The sequence below is a fragment of the Hemitrygon akajei genome, chromosome 5, assembly GCF_048418815.1.
Source record: "Hemitrygon akajei chromosome 5, sHemAka1.3, whole genome shotgun sequence".
Lineage (NCBI taxonomy): Eukaryota > Metazoa > Chordata > Chondrichthyes > Myliobatiformes > Dasyatidae > Hemitrygon > Hemitrygon akajei.
This window is the reverse complement of record NC_133128.1, coordinates 69,361,289-69,378,091: the sequence shown is the minus strand read 5'-3', so window position 1 is coordinate 69,378,091 and position 16,803 is coordinate 69,361,289. Positions and strand designations below refer to the sequence as shown.

The 16,803-nt window shown below is 39.7% G+C and overlaps 1 protein-coding gene across 9 annotated transcripts in view; it reads right to left on the bottom strand.

Annotated features, from left to right (window-relative positions):
* tiam1a (TIAM Rac1 associated GEF 1a) overlaps positions 1-16,803 on the bottom strand; it is a 313,320-nt gene that overhangs the window by 21,162 nt on the left and 275,355 nt on the right. For all 9 annotated transcript variants that reach the window (XM_073045684.1, XM_073045683.1, XM_073045686.1 and 6 more), the window contains 3 exons: positions 8,011-8,129; positions 1,987-2,095; positions 1,660-1,718 (listed from right to left, as the gene is read on the bottom strand). In XM_073045684.1, the coding sequence (XP_072901785.1) occupies positions 1,660-1,718; positions 1,987-2,095; positions 8,011-8,129 (287 nt within the window). The remainder of the gene's footprint in view (positions 1-1,659; positions 1,719-1,986; positions 2,096-8,010; positions 8,130-16,803) is intronic.

Here is a 16,803-nt window from a genome sequence, read left to right as displayed (position 1 = left end):
ACAGATGTTGAAGCAAAGTTAATTACCAGTTATGATTGAAAATAGAGTTAAAGATATGCATAAATGTGGAAAAAATATTTATAACTGAAGTTATAACTCAGTTTAAATAATTTTTATTAGAACGCAAGCATGGCTGTACTAAGAGAATTTTGCAATTCCCGCATACAATAAAGCCAACTTTATGGCTTTTTGTTCTTTCTTTGTAGATCACTATCAATTACATTTTCATCATGAAATATCATTGAACTTCAACAGTTCTTTAACTATTTATTGTATTATGCAATGAACACAATGCTATTTTGTGCCCTACTGATGTTTTCCTAGATTTACATCAATTACAACTTTTTCTAGCAATGTAATGACAGTTGGGAAAATATTTTTTCTGAATTTATAATTTAATGACGTTCCATCCAAACCCACCAGTTGGAATTCAAGGGATGGGGTCATACTTAAGGGCTCATATTAGAGATGCAGTATGTGAGTAGGTCAAAGAGGAGGAGTGGGGCAAGTTGTGAGCTGGGGATTAGTATTGGTTGCTGCTATGGTTAGGAGGGAGATTGGGGAAAGTGGTTGGTCAGAAGAATTGTGTACATTAAATTACTTAAAGATTCCACTAATCCCCCCCTTTTTTCTTTTGCATTTAAATCCCTTACTTCCAGCTTCTTATGGTTAAGATTTATGGGTTTTTTTTTATGTGTAAATATATTATAGATTAGCTAGTAGGCAATATAGCTTCTTTTTATAAATACAGTTCTGTGGTGATATAGTTTTGATTAACTTTTTTATATATCATAAGGTTGGTTTGGAGTTGGGTAGTGGGAGGGTGGGGTGGTAACTAACTTTATACTATTCTACTATGGGTGCTTTTCTTACATGTTATGAATTGGTTTTTTTATATCTTTGTTTTGCACTGTATAAACCTCTTTTTTATTGTATTTTTGTTTCGTTGCAATGTAAAAACATTAAAAAATTAATAAAAAAAGGTTCCACTATAAATCAGATCTAAGTCAGAATTTGCTAAGAGAGGTTCTTTTTAAGTTAAATGAAAAGCAAAATACTACAGAACTTGGAAACTTAAATCAAGAATGGAAAATGTTGGAAATACTCTGCAATTTAGGCAGCATCTGCAGAGAGTTAACCAGTTAATGTTTCAGCTGACAAGGCCTTTGAATGTGGTTTCTCTCTACATTGATCCTACATGATCTGCAGATTATTTCCAGCAATTTGTGCATCGATCCCCTTCTGCTTATACTGAAACCAACTACACAGGCACAGTGAGTGGTCTGTGAACTGGGTGAGCCATCAATTGCTGAGGCAGCTTCCAGACATACATCCGGTTCTCAGCATCTTGGTACATGAGTCACAAGCAGGATTTGGATCAAAAATCACGCACTTTTGAATGGCCATAAATGAGTCACATGGCACTAAAATATGGTATGTTCAAACAAGCAAAACTGTCATTTGAGTAATGCATCTATGTTACTCTTTAACATAGTGATATCTGAATATTATCTTGCAACATCATCATGAAACCCAGTTTTTAAATGAAGGTATTTCTCTTTAATTTTTATTATTTTATATTTACTTTTTCAAAATAATGTATTTAAAGTAATACACTGTATCTCATAAAACTCACACTATTTCAGGATAAAAACTTACCAGTTTCCTTTTCTGCTTAAAACCATCTTTATAGATAAGAACAACTGCAGCTTTGAACACTGGAAACAAAGAACATTAAATAGCAAAAGATGTTGTGTTTTTAAACAATTACCTCTTTCTCACATGACAGTCAATGCAGAGATACTGAAAATATATCAACGTAAAACTCAATTTCGTACAGTAGATTGTTGAGCATATCAGACTCTTTTCAGGAAGCTGTTCCATCCTGCCATCAATTCCCCAGAAATATTGTACACAAATAGTACTAAAATGGATATTATACTCAGCTATATCTCAAGAGTCTGAACAAAATGAAGTACAACATACCAAATGCTGCCAATTCAGGATCTTTTTTACACTTCCCAAAGGATGATGGAGGATTGAGCCAACTAACTGTAGAATGGAGAAGAAGATCTCCCATTGAAAGGTCCCCAACCTGTAAATAACAAACACAACCTGTATAACACCTACGACTGCACGCATTTATGCTTAATCTTTTTTTTTTGACAAGGGGTGGTGATTCACTATTTTGGAACACCTTTCCAACTTCAATAGTTTTGCTCAAACTTAAATTAGAACACATTTAATTATGCATTTGGAAAATGGGGCAAATAAATCATTGACTCTTATTGAAGATGCCTTTGTTTTTACTTCTTGACGTAACCCCGTATGAAGTGACATTAAATTTTAATTTTTCTAAATATTATATGCACACTCAGAAAATGCTGTTGATAACAAGTATTTGTCTTTGATTATTGATATGCGAATTAACCAACAACTACCAGCAAGCAAAGGATACTAGTTTGGTAAATTACCATGGCTTGTTTGCCAGTTTACTCTAAACTTTGTAGAAATTCGATATAGCCCTTACATTCATGAAGAGGCTGCCCTTTAACTTTGTCATGTAAAAGGTTAGTACAGTAATAAAAGCAAATAGTCTATTTGAACAATATTATAGTTGTTACTGTCTACTAAAATAATTTGTTTTGCTAGAAAGATAATAATCAAAACTGTCAATCCATCTGAAAATTAATTGTTGTTTAAGATATTAAAGGTTGAACATAATAATATTTTAAAATATTTTCTTTTGACTTACTTATTCCCTTGCCTAATTGACTCTAAATTTACCTAGCTTTACTTCTCCCTGTATTTTACATGATATTAAATTTAACCACACTAATTGAACTCCTCAGTCCTACCGTGGCTTATTTTTTTTTAAGACAGTCATTCCCATTTGTTAAAGCAATGTACTTTATCCCAAGGCAATGCTGCCAATCATCATCAGATTACTGTCCAGGGCACAACCCTTCCATGATTTGGTTTGAAGTGGAGCAGAGACCAGTCAGCCTCCTTAAGAGTTTATAGGATTACCATTGCCAAATCACCCAATAAAAACAAATTGGAGCAGCTGCTTAATTATTGTAGCTAAATGAGTAAGCCACAATCAGTTTCTTGTAATGACTGTTTCACTAAGTGTATTCACAATGAACCTTCCACTATCAAAAAGTAACATCAAGCATGTAATGAAATACTCTTTGAGTGCAGTGACACTGAAGTATACTATCCAAGATAGTGCAGCCTACTTAATTGACACCTCAACTTCTTCCAGCATCAATGCATCATGATCACATTGTCATTAAAATATACTACAATAATTTAACAAGGTTTCTTCAACTGCACCAGATAAGTGTGAGGTGGTTCATTTTGGTAGGTCAAGTATGATGGCAAAATATAGTATTAATGGCAAGACTCTTGGCAGTGTGGAGGATCAGAGGGATCTTGGGGTCTGAGTCCATAGGACACTCAAAGCTGCTGTGCAGGTTGACTCTGTGATTAAGAAGGCGTACGGTGTATTGCCCTTCATCAATCGTGGAATTGAATTTAGGAGCCAAGAGGTAATGTTGCAGCTATATAGGACCCTGGTCAGACCCCACTTGGAGGACTGTGCTCAGTTCTGGTCGCCTCACTACAGGAAGGATGTGGAAGCCATAGAAAGGGTGCAGAGGAGATCTACAAGGATGTTGCCTGGATTGGGGAGCATGCCTTATGAGAATAGGTTGAGTGAACTCAGCCTTTTTTCCTTGGAGCAACAGAAGGTGAGAGGTGATCTGATAGAGGTGTATAAGATGATGAGAGTCATTGATCGTGTGGATAGTCAGAGGCTGTTTCCCAGGGCTGAAATGATTGCCACAAGAGGACACAGGTTTAAGGTGCTGGGGAGTAGGTACAGAGGAGATGTCAGGGGTAAGTTTTTTACACAGAGAGTGGTGAGTGCATGGAATGGGCTGTCGGCAATGGTGGTGGAGGCAGATACGATAGGATCTTTTAAGAGACTTTTAGATAGGTACTTGGAGCTTAGAAAAATAGAGGACTATAGGTAAGCCTGGTAATTTCTAAAGCAGGGACATGTTCGGCACAACTTTGTGGGTTGAAGGGCCTGTATTGTGCTGTAGGTTTTCTATGTTTCTATGCACCATGAAAACTCATGACCATGTCCACATAAAAGGACATGAGCCACAGTTAGATGGAAATGCCACAACCAGGACATTAATATAACTTGGAAACACATTGTCATCCTTTGGTATCCCTGGATCGAAATGTTGAAACTCCATCTCAATACTCTTAGAGAGTACCTTGGCCACAAGGACCATTGTGAATCACCTTGAAGTTAGTAGGCTTAAGAAAAAAATTACTGACCTTATCAACAGCACCTACATATGTACATGTGCACAAAATGTATGGACACAAGCAATTTGTGGGGTACATAGAAAAAGCTCACTTCAACAAATCCTTGGAGAAGATACTTGGGATGTTTTGCATATAATCTAAAGTTGTTGCTTTTATGAAGAGGATAGGGAGTGTTGAGCCTAAAAATATGAGGTGTTGAACCTAAACTAGGAGAGCCTCAGAGATTCCAATTGTATAAAAGGTTTAACATTGATTTTGGAATTTAGTTGGACAGATCAGCGACATTTTTGATTTAGTTATTTCTAAATTAGAGTGAAGAGCTTTAAACACATGCAAAATTGCAGAGCTCCATCAAAAGAAAGTTAAAGCAGTTGTTTATTTAAACAGGTCTTTGTTCCAAATTTCGCTCAGTTCAACTTACTACTAATAGTCTAGGTGATCAAACAACTTAATAAAAGTAGTTATTAACTACTGTTCATTTGTCAGATGCTTTTTTATATTTATAGTCAGATCCAACTGATTCCCTTTTCCATTAAATAATTTTTTTTAAATGTTGAACAGTTTAAATACATTGTTTGATACAAAAGACACATGATTACATTTCCTTTAATGTAATGAGCAACTAACTTGGCTTTCTCCTTTGCCCTTCTTTGGTTAACATAGTAATATACTAATTGCACTAATGTTCAGGATATTGCAAAACGTGATGTTGCAAATATTGTTCCCACCACTAATTTCCCAGGTAAGTTTTATAATTTATCATCATTTTTATCATTTCAGAAATTTGTAACAAACAAAATGCAATTTGTTTTCTAAACTAGACCATTTAATTGACTGTTAAGCATGTGGTAAATAAAAAAAAATCAATGCATGCATTTACATAGTGTAACAAGAGCTAAAGTTTTAAATATTTGTAAACGATTAAAGTTATTGTCAGTTCATTTTTGGAGAAAAACATTAAAAGGAAGTTTACTACACAAATACTAGGTGATTAAAATATTAAAGTAGATCTTAAGCTCAGGAGTAGGATAATTTTAGCTGACAATGGCACAACATGGGAGAGAACCCAAAAAAGGAGAAAAGTTTACATAGAACGACATAGTGCATTACAGCAATGTACATGCACTTCATCCCATGACATTGAGCGAACTTTTTAATTTACTCTAAGATCAATCTAACCCTTTCCTCACACACAGGCCTTTGTTTATCTTTCATCCATGTGCCTATCCAAATGTCTCTTAAATGTCCCTAACTTATGTGCCTCTAACACCATCCTAGCAGTGTATTCCATGCACGTAAAACATCTGACAACCCCTATACTTTCCTTCAATCACCTTAAAATCATGCGTCCTCATGTTAGCCAATTCTGCTCTGGAAAAGTCTCTAGCTGTCCACTCTATCTACATCTCATCCTGTACACCTCAATGAAGTCACCTCCCATCCTCCTTTTCTCCAAAGATAAAAGCCCAAGCTCGCTCAAACTTTCCTCATAAAACACGTTCTCTAATCCAGGCAGCATCACGGTAAATCTCCTCTGCACTCTAAATCTTCCACATCCTTCCTATAATGAAGCAACCAGAACTGAACACATTACTCCAAGTGTGGTCTAACCAAAATTTTATAGAGCAGCAACAATAAAGGGCCTTGTGGCCCTTGAACTCAATTCCCCAATTAATGAAAGTGAACACACCTCATACCTTTTTAACCACACTATCAAGGTGCCTGACAGCTTTGTGCTATCTACAGTCAAGGACAACAAGATCATTCTGTTCCTCCACACTGCTGAGAATCTCGCTATTAACTTTGCAATCGGCCATCAAGTTCGACCTTCTAAATTGTACCACTTCACACTTTCCTGGATTGAACTCCATCTACCACTTCTCAAGCCAGTTCTACATTCTGTCAATGCCCTGTTGTAACCTATGCTGATCGTTTACACCAGGAGTGTCAAACTCATTTTAGGTCACAGGCCGGATTGAGCAAAATGCAGCTTCATGCGGGCCGGATCAGTCGGACGCGTGCGAACGCAGCTTTCGTTGCCTCCGTTTTTTCAGCCTGCTCTCATGTGTCTCAGTCTCTGCTATAACTACAAAGTGTTTCACTTTACAAATTCCGTTTCTTATGAAGAAGACTGCCGAGCAAGACTGCCGAATAAACACTAAAAACCCTGAAAACCTGGTACCTGAATAAACTCAGCATTAGCCATATCATACGCCATAAGCACTTCGATTACTGGGGCCAGCTTTAATAGTAATTAGATATTATCTTGTGGGCCAAAGATAATTCCACCACGGGCCGGATTTGGCCCGCGGGCCTTGAGTTTGACATATATGGTCTACACCATCCACAATGCCAACTTTCATGCCACCTGCAAACTTATTAACCCAACCGTCTCCTTCCTTTCTTAAGTTATTTATAAAAATCACAAAAAGTAGGGGTCCCAGAACAGATCATAGAACGTAGAACAAAGAATAGTACAGCACATTACAGGCCCTTCAGCCCACAATGTTGTGCCGACCCTCAAACCCTGCCTCCCATATAACCCCCACCTTAAATTCCTCCATATACCTGTCTAGTAGTCTCTTAAACTTCCCTAGTGTATCTGCCTCCACCACTGACTCAGGCAGTGCATTCCACGCACCAACCACTCTCTGAGTGAAAAACCTTCCTCTAATATCCCCCTTGAACTTCCCTCCCCTTACCTTAAAGCCACGTCCTCTTGTACTGAGCAGTGGTGCCCTAGGAAAGAGGTGCTGGCTGTCCATTCTGTCTATTCCTCTTAATATCTTGTACACCTCTATCATGTCTCCTCTCATCCTCCTTCTCTCCAAAGAGTAAAGCCCTAGCTCCCTTAATCTCTGATCATAATCCATACTCTCTAAACCAGGCAGCATCATGGAAAATCTCCTCTGTACCCTTTCCAATGCTTCCACATCCTTGCTATAGTGAGGTGACTAGAACTGGACACAGTACTCTAAGTGTGGGCTAACTAGAGTTTTATAAAGCTGCATCATTACATCCCGTCTCTTAAAATCTATCCCTCAACTTATGAAATCTAACACCCCATAAGCTTACTTAACTACCCTATCCCTGCAGAACACCACTAATCACTAATCTCCAGGCAGAATACTCTCCATTTAGTACCACCGTCTGCATTCTACAGTCAATTACAAATCCATGCAGCCAAGTTTCCCTGGATCCCATGCCTCCTGACTTTTTAAAATGAGCCTATCATAGGAGCTTTGCCGAACACCTTACTAAAATCCATATACACTACATCCATCATTCTACCTTCATCAACTTGTTTTGTCGCTTCCTTGGAGAAGTCAATCAGGCTCCTGTGATATGACCTGCCCCTCAAAAAGCCATGACAACTCTCCCTAATCAGATTTGGACTACGCTTCTCCAAATACTTGTGAATCCTGTCTCCAGGAATCTTCTCCGATATTTTCCTACTAATGATCTAAGTGGGATGAAAATATATTGGCAAAAGGCAAGTATTTATGTTAGTACAATGTCAATTGTGGAAAAATGGCTACATCTGACTGAGTAAAGAGAGCTAAGAAGGAAGCTTGGCTTACATCACTTAGAGAATTAACAATAAACAAAATTATATACCCAAACTATACATTTTTCTTCAAGTTAAAGAATATATTCTCTTACCTCTTTCTTCTCTCCAGTTTGCTCAGCTATAAGCTGGTCAAAAACAGCACCATATTCTTCATGTAATTTCTGCATTTCATTTATGTGACTTGCTACTTTGTTCATAGCTTTCATTGCCACTGAAAGTTTAAAAGATGAACAATAACAAACTTTCGGTGCATTTCACAAAATTTACATATCGTTTATAAATATACTGCTCAAAAAATTGCATTTATATAAAGGTCCTTCCTTGGCTGACAATTATTAGCGGATGACTATTCAGGTGGTAGGTCTCAGTGGCAGATACATATGATATACTGTACTTCATGGTATGATATATAACCAATGACAGTCACAGATTCCACTCCATTCCTCAATACTTACAACAATTCCTCTTCTGATCACTATCAGGTATCTCTAGCTTATACGGCATTCATTTCAGTAGAAGATTGGAACAATCTTGATAATTTCCCTATGAGTTAATACCTATTCATGTCAAGTGTGAACTTTCTGCTTTGGACTGGGCTTATTGTAAAATAAGTGCTCAATCCATTTTCTAGTTTCACTTATACATTCTTGTATAATTTACAGCAATACAATGGAATATGGCCATTCGGTTCATTATATCTGGGTGGGACATCCACAATGGCAATCCAGCTGGTCCAATTCCCAGCTCCTCTCCTGTAGCTCTGTAACTTTTTCTCTCAAGTATTTAAAAGCAACAACTGAATTTACCTCCACCACCTTTCCACACAGTGAGTTCTCATTATTTGATAAACATCTTTCTCATGTCATTTATCTGTAAATTATCTTAAAATTTTTCTTAAAAATCTGATAATTGACCCTTTTGTCATTGGAAATATTTCCTCTGTCTTTACAACTGCTAATGTTTCCATCCAATTTCTTTTTAGTTTTTCCTCTTCAAGGGAGAGTAAGGTTCTTTGGCTTAGCCATGGAACTGAACCCCTTCATCCCTGGCTAATTCTCTAATAAATTTTATCAGTACTCTCATCAGGGTCTTCTCATCCTTCTTATAGTACAGTGATGAAAAGTTAATTTAGTTTTTTTGAGATTCCATATTCCCTCCTTTATTTATGTACCTTTATAATTAAACACATGATCATTGACATTAATATTTCCAACACTTTGCACCTTTCTGTATTCAATTTCATCTGACATTTGTGCACCATTCTACCAGCCTGTCTCAGTCCCCAAAATAAATGACTATTCTCCTGACTGCTGTGTTTAAAGTATTAGGCCTAGAACAGGGTGTATGCACTCAAATAAGATGACAATGGTGTAGGCAAAGCATCTCATTTCCCATCATGTCTAGGCATCTGCTCTGGCACAAAATTAAAAACCCAACCCATACCTGACCCAACCACACCTACTGTAAGCCTACTCTGAGCCGGTGTCTGCTCCAGCCTGTCCAACATCATAGTTGGATCCATTAGGGAACCACTTCTACCATGAGAAAGAGAAACAACTTCCTGTATCACTTGCATTCTCCAGCTGATTTCTGTCCCAGAATACTGAAGCTTAGTGCATTTAGTGTATCTGGCTCTGGCCAAGTGACCTTTCTCTAATTTTGACCACTTCTGTATATTCAGTGACAATTTTATCTGTTTTATGTTGGCTAACCAAAACTGCAATAAAAGCAAAACCAGCTTTAGGAAGCCCAGTAGGTGGCTAGAAAGCTGTATTTATGCAATTTTGATGAATTTAGTTAAAATTTTGCTGTTATATTTTATGCATCATGCAATTTTTCAGCTTTTTATTGCTGCTATTTCTTCCTCCTGAGGTACTAAACTGGAGCATCCTTACCGAAGCAGCCTCACTCTGACTGCACTGCTGCAGATACTAAGAATTGTGCAATCCTTTAACACAACCTAATTCAATCTTCACTGAGGGCAATGTGTTCCTATATATACACAACTATCCCAATTATTTACATTACAGGGTTAGTCCAGCACATATTTTTCATTAACCAATGAATCATACTGCAACATAAAAGTACATCACAGCTGCCTTTTACTTAACTCTGTCTCCAGTGCCAGGACAGGCTAGTGAAATTTCTACAGAATGACAAGATGCTGTAAAGCCAAAAGCTTCATAGACTCTATCCAAACCAAATTTGTAAACAGGCATCACATTCACCACCAGCAAGATTGGATTTGCTTTCTTAGGAATGAAACAGATGCTTCTTTTTAAGTCAACAGGGTTTCAAGATTCTGAAAGAAACATTTCTGTGATGACTCCTGGGAAATCAATGCTTCATCCAAAGCAATCATGATGCTACATGTGACGTTTCTCCATGACTCAAATTGGGTACGTCCATAATCAAATCGTGCCTCTAGCATCAAGATAGTTCTGTAAAATATTGCCTAACTACATCCAATCTACAAATGGTTATGACTATTAGTGACAAGTCATCTCAGGCCCTAGATAACCATGTAGAAGTAACTCAGAGAAACAGTCTTGACTCATCTATTTCCAGCTGCTTCAATGCTAATGCAAATATTACAGCAAATGATTCTCCCTCCATTCACATTTCATCTGAAACATCATATGCTGCCCTGCAGCAGAATCTGGAGAGTATCTAATGCTGGCAAATGATTGGGAACATTAGAGCAATAAAGTGCCAAATAATTACTATTCAATTGCAATAAAGGCTGAATCCCCCACACCAGAAGAGAATCTCAGAATTACAATCGGATTTATAAACGGTCTTAGATTATATGAAACTTACTATTTTGCAACAGTGATAAAGTGCCAAAACATAAAATGACTATCAATTACAAAATAAATAATACTGCAAAAAAGAAATAATGGAGTAGCATTCATGGATTCATTGTCCATTCAGAAATCTGATCGAGGAAGGAAAGAAGCTGTCTCTAAATTGTTGGGAGTGGTTCTACAGGCTTCTCTACCTCCTCCCTGTTGGTAGTAATGAGAAAAGGGCATGTGCTGGATGGTGAGGATCCCGCCTTGTTGAGACACTGTATCTTGAAGATGTCCTTGATAGTGGTGAGAGTTGGGCCTAGTAAGTGGCTGGCTGCATCTAAAATCCTCCGCAGCCTCATATATTCCTTTGCATTGAGGGTATGTTGCAACCAGCCAGAATGATCTCCACTGTACATATATATAAATTTGCAAGTCTTTGGTGACATACCACATTTCCTCAGGCTCCTAATGAAGTAGAGCCAAGAGTGTGTCTTCTTTGTGATTGCATCAATATGTTAGTCCCAGGATAAAACCAGTAAGATATTGACACCCAGAAACTTGAAGATGCTCACTCTTTCCATGGTGACCCCTTAATGAGGACTGGTATGTGTTCTCCCAAATTCCCCTTCCTGAAGTCCACAATCAATTCCTTGGGTCTTGCACCACTCAGATAGCTGATCTATCCCACTCTTGTATACCTCCTCGCTGCCATCTGAGATTTTATCAACAACTGTAGCGTTATCTGCGAAATTATAGATGGTATTTGAACTATGCTTAGCCACACAGTTATGAGCATACACAGAGCAGAGTGGTGGGCTAAGCACGCATCCTTATGGTGTGACTGTGTTGATTGGCAGTGAGAAGATGTTATTACCAATCTGTTAAGTACAGTACTGTGATCCCCTGATGAGGAAGTTGAGGATCCTATTTCAGAGGAGGTATAAAGGCCCAGGTTTACAAGCTTGCTGATTAATACTCAGGATGTAATGAACTAAATGCTGAGCTGTAATAAATAAACAGCAGCCTGATGTAGATTTTGCTGTAGTGTAGGTGCTTCAAAGCTGAGTGGAGAGCCAGTGAGACTACATCTGTTGTAGAACTGTTGTGGTGGTTGGCAAGTTGCAGTATATCAGGTCCTTGCTCGGGCAAGGGTTAATTCTAGTCATAACCAACCTCTCGAAGCACTTCATCACAGTAGATATGAGTGCAACCAGTTGATAATCATTGAGGCAGTTTACCTTGCTTTCCTTAGGTATCCATATGACTGCTGCTGTTTTTAAACAGGAAACTAGCCTCAGATTTTAAACAGCAGTGATGTCAAATCTACATCTATAAATTTGAATGAGAGGATCATTTCTCCTTCCATATATATTCATGATGATATAAAGCTACATGGTGCTGTGGGCTGTGAAGAGGATGCAGTGAGGCGTACATGAATGGACAAGGACAGACAAAATAGAACATTGAAAAATATACAATCAACCACTTTAGTAGAAAATAATAGGAAGGCAAGTGCTTTCTAAATGGTGAAATGTTACAAACGTTGGTGTTTTGAACTAGAATGTCCTTGTAAACAACTCATTGGAAGTTAACATGCTGGTGCAGCAAGTGCTTTGCAAGGAAAATGGGTAAATTTGTCTTTTCTCTAAAAGGATTTGAGTGAAGAGGAGAGACTTGATCCAATAGTTTGGGGTTGAGTGTAACCTCATTTACAAGTCTCTCTATGCAAGGGAAGATTTTTACATTAGAAGAACTGCAGATTGAATCCTGGAACTGCAGGCTTGTTGTTACCAGCAGACATGGCCTGTACCCTGTTGAGTTTTGAAAAATGAGAAGTGTTCTTAATACAGCGCTTGACAGGACAGATGTAGATTTGCCATGGCTGTGGTATCCAGAATCAAAGATCACAGTCTCAGTTTGACTGGTCATCTATTCAGGATAGGCATGATTAGAAATTCCTTCACAAAGATATATCATTGGAATTCTACACCAGTGGGCCATGGAGGCTGAGATACTGAAAACATCCAAGAGAGAGACTGACAATTATTTAGTCATTAAAGAAACTAAAGGGCATTTGCAGGAAGGTAGGACAATGAAGTAAGAAATTAGTTGTGATTCTATTGAATGGCAAAGAAGTCACAAGGAGAAGACTGGCCTACTTCTGATCCTCTTTCTTATCTCACTGTGGTGGTCACAATTGACCAGAAGCTAAGCTACAACAATCATATCAAAACAGTGACCATAAGTGCAGAGTGGAGCTTGAATACTGGGCATTTGGACTTCAATTTTCATCTCTCTCTGGTGTACATGAAAATGGATACCATTCAACAACCAAGATGACTATGTGGTATGTTTATGTTGACATTGGCTATCTTCAATAAAGGATGTCTGTTAATAGCCCTTTTTATCTGAATGATAGTATTTATAACAACACCAAAGGAATCCAGGGACATTGCAACCTCAATATCCAGCCACCATCTTCAATGCTCAAGCCAAAAGTATATTGAAATGTGCATCAAACAAGGAGAGTATCATAACAATACTTAATAAGCTTGATACCATGGGGACAGTGCCACTCACTTAACAGGTTCCCTTGCCATTAGAACTTACATCCACTTCAAAAGAAACTTAGGAGAAAAAGACTGGAGTAATCATGTAGAACCTCTTTCCATTAAGCACATCTCTGGTGCCATATTGAAGTTTGTTGATGACACCACTGCCATTGGCTGAATCAAAGTTAGTGACAAATCAGCATATAGGAGGGAGATTGAAAATCTGGCTGAGTGGTGCCACAACAACAACCTTTCCCTCAATGTCAGCAAAACCAAGGAGCTGATTATTGTCTACAGGAGGTGGAAACCTGAGGTCTACGAGCCAGTCCTCAACAGGGGATGAACAGCCCTCTTCAGGTCATACCACAGCATCTCAATGCGTTAAGAGCTGCTCTGACTCGGCCATTCCAAAAACTAAATTTTCTTCTTTTTAAACCATTCTGTTGTTGATTTACTCTTGTGTTTCAGATCATTGTTTTGTTGCAATATCCAACTTCTATTAAGCATCAAATGATGGGCTACTACCCTGACATTCTCCTGTAAAATGTCTCGATACAATTTTGAATTCATTGTTCCCTCAATGATTGCAAGCTGTCCGGGCCCTGAGACAGTAAAGTAGCCCCAAACCAGGATGTTCATTCCACCATGCTTCACAGTTGGGATAATGTTTTGGTGTTGGTATGCAGTGTTCTTTTCCCTCCAAACATAGCTGTTTGCCTTTCTGCCAGGAAGTTCAACTTTTGCCTCATCTATCCACAGAACATTGTCCCAGAAGCATTGTGGAACATCCAGGTGTTTTTTGGCAAACTTAAGACATGCGGCAATGTAATTTTTTAGAGAGAATGGTTTTCTCCATGATGTCCTTTCATGAACACAATTTTTGTTCAGTGTTTTTCTTATAGTGGACACATGAACAGAGACTTTAGCAAGTTCTAGAGATTTCTGCAGGTCTTTTTCTGCTACCCATGGGATCTTTTTCACCTCCTTTAGCTTTGCACGTTGTGCTCTTGGTGTGATCTTTGCAGGACGCCCACTGCTAGGGAGAGTAGCTTTTACGAACCTAGACTGCCATGGTTTAAATGGTGTATTCAGTATTGACAAGAAGAAGTACAATTATCAGTGTTATTAGTTTAGGCAGATTGTGTTTGTCTATTATTGTGACTTAGACAAAGATCAGACCACATTTTATGAGTAATTAATACAGAAAACCAGGTAATTGCAAAGGGTTCACAAACCTTTTCTTGCAACTGTATGTTCTTTGATAGTAAATTTACTTTGAACTTTGAATTCAAAATCATTCTGAAAGTTTTAAACATAATTAAACAAATTATGACAAACAACTATAATTAAACAAAGCAGTAGTCTTCTTTTGGAAGAGGACAGCGAGGCTTTGAGAAGAAGTGCGGCGGCGGCCATTTTCAAATTGCTTCTCAGATCGGAGTTCTGAGAGGCGGGACTGCGCAGGCGCGTGAAGGAGGCCTGGGAAGGAGGGAAGATATAAAAAGGAGAGAAGGAGTGAGGCAGTTCTCTTTTGGAAGAGGACAGCGAGGCTTTGAGAAGAAGTGCGGCGGCGGCCATTTTCAAATTGCTTCTCAGATCGGAGTTCTGAGAGGCGGGACTGCGCAGGCGCGTGAAGGAGGCCTGGGAAGGAGGGAAGATATAAAAAGAACGCAGCCTTAAGCAGCGGGCAGCTTCGTTTGCGGGCAGCGGAGTGAGTCGGGAGCAGAGTGTAGGGCTTGGGCTCAGAGGGCTTAGGCGGAAGAGGGCACAGTAGGCTTATCTTTTAGTTCTTGTTATTTTCAGTTATTCGGGAAGTATGAGTGTGAGGGCAGCTTGTTGTTCTCGGTGTCGGATGTGGGAGATTCTGGAGTCTCCGAGCCTCCCGGACGTCCACATCTGCGCCAGGTGCGCCAAACTGCAGCTCCTGAGGGACCGAATTAGGGAACTGGAGCTGCAGCTCGATGACCTTCGCCTGGTCAGGGAGAGTGAGGAGGTGATAGAGAGGAGTTACAGGCAGGTGGTCACTCCGGGGCCACGGGAGGCAGATAGGTGGGTCACGGTCAGGAAGGGGAAGGGGCAGGTACTAGAGAGTACCCCAGTGGCTGTACCCCTTGACAATAAGTACTCATGTTTGAGTACTGTTGGGGGGGACAGCCTACCTGGAGGAAGTGACAGTGGCCGGGCCTCCGGCACAGAGGACGGCCCTGTAGCTCAGAAGGATAGGGATAGAAGAAAGAGGACCATAGTAACAGGGGACTCGATAGTCAGGGGTTCAGACAGGCGGTTCTGTGGAGGTGATCGGGAGTCCCGGATGGTAGTTTGCCTCCCTGGTGCCAGGGTCCGGGACGTTTCTGATCGCGTCCAAGATATCCTGAAGTGGGAGGGTGAGGAGCCAGAGGTCGTGGTACATGTAGGTTCCAATGACATAGGTAGGAAAGGGGAAGAGGTCCTGAAACGAGAGTATAGGGAGTTAGGAAGGCAGTTAAGAAGAAGGACCGCAAAGGTAGTAATCTCGGGATTACTGCCTGTGCCACGCGACAGTGAGAGTAGGAATGGAATTAGGTGGAGGATGAATGCGTGGTTGAGGGATTGGAGCAGGGGGCAGGGATTCAAGTTTCTGGATCATTGGGACCTCTTCTGGGGCAGGCGTGACCTGTTCAAGAAGGACGGGTTACACTTGAATCCTGGGGGGACCAATATCCTAGCGGGGAGGTTTGCTAGGGCTACGGGGCAGACTTTAAACTAGTAAGATGGGGGGGCGGAAATCAATTTGAGGAAACTATGGGAGAGGAGGTTAGTTCACCAGTAGAGCAAGTAAGTAGACCGTGTGTGAGGGAGGACAGGCAGGTGATGGAGGAGGGATGCGCTCAGCCCGAAGTTGTAGGGGAGAAGAAAGAAAAGGATAATAAATTTGAATGCATTGCTAGGGATGAAAAGAGAGGAGGAGGTGGAGAGTATCTTAAATGTATCTATTTTAATGCTAGGAGCATTGTAAGAAAGGTGGATGAGCTTAAAGTGTGGATTGATACCTGGAATTATGATGTTGTAGCTATTAGTGAAACATGGTTGCAGGAAGGGTGTGATTGGCAACTAAATATTCCTGGATTTAGTTGCTTCAGGTGTGATAGAGTAGGAGGGGCCAGAGGAGGAGGTGTTGCATTGCTTGTCCGAGAAAATCTTATGGCGGTGCTTTGGAAGGATAGATTACAGAGCTCCTCTAGGGAGGCTATTTGGGTGGAATTGAGGAATGGGAAAGGTGTAGTAACACTGATAGGAGTGTATTATAGGCCACCTAATGGGGAGCGTGAGTTGGAAGAGCAAATGTGTAAGGAGATAGCAGATATTTGTAGTAAACACAAGGTGGTGATTGTGGGAGATTTTAATTTTCCACACATAGATTGGGAAGCTCATTCTGTAAAAGGGCTGGATGGTTTAGAGTTTGTGAAATGTGTGCAGGATAGCTTTTTGCAACAATACATAGAAGTACCGACTAGAGATGGGGCAGTGTTGGATCTCCTGTTAGGGAATGCGATAGGTC